The 5,000-nt window shown below is 38.6% G+C and overlaps 1 protein-coding gene across 1 annotated transcript in view; it reads left to right on the top strand.

The window, feature by feature from the left end:
- LOC143017900 (uncharacterized) overlaps positions 1-5,000 on the top strand; it is a 12,328-nt gene that overhangs the window by 7,174 nt on the left and 154 nt on the right. Inside the window, exons 6-7 of the mRNA XM_076172942.1 lie at positions 1,165-1,275; positions 3,751-3,963. Of these exons, the coding sequence (XP_076029057.1) occupies positions 1,165-1,275; positions 3,751-3,963 (324 nt within the window). The remainder of the gene's footprint in view (positions 1-1,164; positions 1,276-3,750; positions 3,964-5,000) is intronic.

The following is a 5,000-nucleotide window of genomic DNA, read 5'->3' as shown; positions in this document are numbered from 1 at the left end:
CGTAATGAGAATATTTTACAAGATGAATAGACAACAAAATAAAAAAATAACGTTTGTTTTAATTTTCTAACTCAAAGATCTTAATTACAATAGCATATTATACAATCTAATTCCATTTCTTTATCTATACATTATGAGATAAGGAAGAGAAGAATGAGAACGGAGGATTAATAATGAGATTTTATGATTGTTGTAAAGACTAAGTAGATCAACATTGCTTGAAATTTTTCCTTTCTTTTAGAATTTGCTACAGAATCAAAATTCGAGTGGAATGTAGTTATCTTTAAGCATTGTATAATGCTACTACTGCTAACAATGATAAGTATAGTAATGGTATTAGTTGATAATAATAAATAATGATAACTATGATGCTGGTCATGGTATCAATTGATGATAATTAATAATGATAACAATGATACTGGTCATAATAATGATAACAACAACAACAGCAGCAGCAGCAACAACAACAACAACAACAACAACAACAACAACAACAACAACAACAACAACAACAACAACAACAACAACAACAACAACAGCAACAACAACGACGACGACGAGAGTAAACCACTAAAAAAGCAATCCCACCATAGTGGGAGTTACATCTATATTCACGAAACATCATAACACGCCAGCATACTCAGGTCATTATCAAGGAAAGCGTTCACATGAAAGAAAAGACATCACAAGACACAAACAACTTATAAAGACACATGAAACTAAGGTTCCCACTACTTGTCCCCCTACAATAGAGAATAGAGAAAGAAAACAGGAAAACAAAGTACAAAGTAAAACCTTCAAAACAATTGCAGACTGCATCGGAAAAACTCTAATGATTCATTCACACTCAAACGCAAAAATCCTCCTGAACAGATGAAAATTTACACAAATCTATGAAAACATTTCGTTTAACATAATTATCACACTAAGTCACACAGCCCCGGTCCAAGACGTAATACGAATTTCATACTCACAGCATATTAAAATTTTTACATATTCTGTCCCCAGAAGCCTAAGATATTTCCTTACAGAAACACAGAGTAGTGGGTCTCCTAAAAGGGTCGAGTCTACATACTGACTGATTTTGCTGTGCAAGACGAAACTCTCACGCATGTCATTACCTACTCCCATAGGTTTGCTAACAGTCTTTCTTTTGTTCTACAGATCACGTCAACACTCATCAGCGACGATGTGAACGCTATCCCAGAGAGTCGAAGTGGTGAAGAGAACGGGGCTTGGATCATGGAATGGATTTTCAACGGCAACAGTCCCAAGGTGAGGTAGGATCCGTATAATGTCTTCAGAAGGAAATCACGAAGTTGATCATTATTTTGATTAACTTATGGAGTGCTGGTCAACGTAATCGGAAACATACTGGTCCCGCATTTGATTATTATTGGGGTTCGAATCCCGCACTCCTCTGGCGTATAATCCTCATCTTATAGAGAAATTGAGGAAAACTCTATAATCTTTCGGCCATTAGTCTTTTCACTGAAGTCATAAGAGGGTTTAGCAAGTGACAGTTGACAAAATAGAAATCAAGAAGAACAGGCGATTGAATTTGGAAAAACTATGGTCAGGGGAGTAGAAATGGCTTTAAAATTAATAAAGAAATGGAAAGGGAGCTATAAAACTTGGGAGGCTTTTAATACTATATCTCCCAGCATCATTCTATGGTCTGAGTGAAACGAATCTAACATACCTAAATATCATTTTATCTAATAACACAAAATCAGTCATTGATTGGTCAATAGAAATAGGTAGTTTTTCATCTGACTATTCATATTATTACAAAATATGTTTCTTATTGGTAGGTTGTGCAGCTTATAGAAATCAATAGCAGTTTTCCTATTTGACCAATATCAGAAACTTCCAGTAGTTCTAAGTTCTGCCAAGATTGATTGATCACTACCTATTTGCTTATTGAAATCTCCCGTAACTGGTTTATTATCTTTGTTTCAATACACATTGCAAAGCATTACAGAAACTCTTTACTTGGTTTGTTCTACCTTGTTGATGTCTTCAATTACTGGATATGGAATGTAATTTACAAAAACATTTTGTCAAAATTTGTCATACATTCAGCAATTTCTGGGTTCACAAATATAACCACTCCGTGAAACTTATCATCGTCACCACTCCAGATCATTTGATAATTCTAGTTTATCATTTTCTTTCCTCATGAAGACAGTCTAGTTTTTAGTCTAGTTTTACAGTCATCGAACAGTTTTAGATTGCTCTCCTTATTTAACGTAACAAAATGGTTGAAAAATAGTCTAGAAGAAATCAAACACTAATGAATATATATTTTTCTTTAACCATATTATAAATGTTTGGAACAAACTACCTGTTCATGTTGTAAGGTGAACTACAACTGACACCTAAAAAAGAACTAAATAAGCATATGGAGTCTGACCCCAATCTAACTTATTTCTCAGTATCGTGAGCTCACACACTTGAATTAAGGTAGCGGTTCTTAACATTTTCACTGTTTACAACCCTTTTTTAACCACTCCAACACGCTGATGCTATGTGACGCTGTTCTGACTGAGGGAAAAAAAATTACTCATCTCGGGGGACGGACCTCTGAAATGAAAGCTGTCTTCAGCGACCGAAATCAAATTCAGGTCGGAGTTTAAGTCCTCAGTTGTATAAGAAATGGTCTGTTTTTAGCCAGAATAGAATATTTCAAGGACATCGCAAGCATCTCCATAAGAATGATCAAAGTCTGTTGCTGATTGTATATCCTTTGTATTCCTTCGTAAGTAGTCCTGGCTTCACTCGAGATTCTTCGGTGTTGTTCTTAGCTCCTCCATCACTATGGGGAGGGAAGGAGGTGACGGTGAGACTACGCCAGGAGGCGCTGAGTAGCTGCGGCCAAAGCCATCCCCTATATCCTAAGCGCTTTGGGGGAATGTTGGATAAGGTAACAGTCACTGCTGGAAATTGGAGAGAAAAACGGGATTCGAACCCACAACTAAGCGAATGCGAGACCACCACTCTTTCGATTGCGCCACCAGCGCACCTTAGGGAGTGGTACGAAGAAAAAAAAAGAAAGAAAAAAAAAGAACGATAGACATAAAAAAAAAAGGCAATACGTGTCAGCAGAGGGGTCCATTGGGATGACTAGCTGAAAAAAGTAACGACAGGAAAAAAAAAAAAGTGTATTGCCCATTTCTGGTTCCTCCGCCTAGACAAAAGAAAACGCTTGACGCACTGAAGCGGAAAGCAACCAAAGTAAAACCAGCTCCTTCTTCACTACGACTTGAGCCCTGGGTTCTTAAAATCTCGCCATTTACTTAGCAACAGCTGGAAAAGTGGTCACTGAGTCAAATGGCTTAAGATTCTTACCACGAACGGCCTACGGCGCAGCCTCCTGCTTGTGTATTCACAGCAGCACTTGAACGAAGTATAAGGGGGTAACTCAACAAAAGTTTTGGAAAATGGAGACGATTTCTTAAACTGAAGTATTTAATTTAATGTAATTTCCTACGTGCCCCGAAAACGAAGATTTTGCTTTTGTAGTCCTAATACTTCTCGTTTGATATGTGTCATCTAATCATAGATGTAGTTTTTATGCGTTTATTGTTGTCTGAGGTGGGTGGTATGAGAAATATATCGTTTTTTCTTTTTTCGTCCTTTCCTAAAATGCAGTGCATAATTTTTCCATTTCATTTGGAATGCCCATTATTGCAACGCTTTTTAATTGCTTAGTTATTTGTTCTAACTACCTCCTCTTACCCACTTCAGCTGAACAACTTCCTGCATCAGGCTCAAGATCCAGCTCTTCCTCGGAAGGTGATCGAGCGTCTGGTGAGTTCGACCGGTAACGAGACTGCCTGCCTGCAGCTCCTCGTGTGCAAGATCTCCCCGGTCGTGTGGGGCGTCCAGCGCTCCGTCAAGGACGCCCAGGAGCAGAAGGAGGAAGGTCGTGCCTTCCAGGACGCCGGCGGCGTCTTCCAGGTGAGACAAAGGCCAAATCATCCGGATAGGGAAATAGAGAGGAAGGTAGGAAGGACAAGTTGAAGGTGTAGGATAAGAAAGAGGAGAATGGGGTATGGAAAGGCTAATTAGCGTTGATGGGAAAGGGTGGTATTGATGAAAGTAGAAGATAACAGAGGAGGAGGAGAAGGAGGGGGAAGAAGAGGAAGGGAAAGGGGAGGACAAGGGGAAAGAAATGTAGTAATAGGAGGAGATGGCGTAGAAGGAAAAAAAGAGGAGAAAGAGAAGCTGGAGGAGAGAAAGGAGGAAGAGAGAAAGGAGGTAAAGTGGAGGTAAAGAAAGAGGAAGGAGGTAGGAAGTAGAGGAAGTGAAGATGGAGGATAACAAGAGGAAAGAGGAGTAATAATGGGAGGAGGTGGAATAGAAAGAAAAAGAAGAGCAAGAAGAGAATCTGGAGGATGATAAGAAGGAGGATGGATAGAAAGGTGAGGTGAGGATGAAGGAAGAGGAGGAGAGTAGAAAGATAAGGAGGTGGAAAAGACGAAGAAAAAGGATTAAGAGGAAACGAAAAATTCGAAGAGAATGAGGCGACATGGGAGGCAGATAACCATCATGTTTTTGAAAAACCAACTAAAGAGAAAAATACAAGCTGGGGTATGGAAGTTCTCGTATTCCTGCAACACAGTGATCATGTTTAATATCAGTATTAGATGTACCATGGTAGTTTTTATTTTTTTATTTTCTTTATTTACTGTATCTAAACAATGGTTAAGTAGTAAACAATTGAGTGAATAGAAAGCAAAAATACTGTTAGTTAATACTAAAACTAAACATCACTTGATCACTACTATATACATACTTTTGCTCCATCCTCTATATTGATCATTGTCCTCTTTAGGAAAAACGCAGCTCACTCTCTCTCTCTCTCTCTCTCTCTCTCTCTCTCTCTCTCTCTCTCTCTCTATCTCTCTTTATTTGTCTCCCTTTGTCTATCTGTATATCTCTGTCTATCCGTCCTCCCACTACCCTGGTACGATCTGGATAGTCTGAGAGTGTGT

Source organism: Oratosquilla oratoria, chromosome 33, assembly GCF_046742065.1.
Source record: "Oratosquilla oratoria isolate Oo_2021 chromosome 33, ASM4674206v1, whole genome shotgun sequence".
NCBI classification, from domain to species: Eukaryota; Metazoa; Arthropoda; class Malacostraca; order Stomatopoda; family Squillidae; genus Oratosquilla; species Oratosquilla oratoria.
Note: the sequence above shows the minus strand (reverse complement) of the source record. Positions and strands in the feature narration are given on the sequence as shown.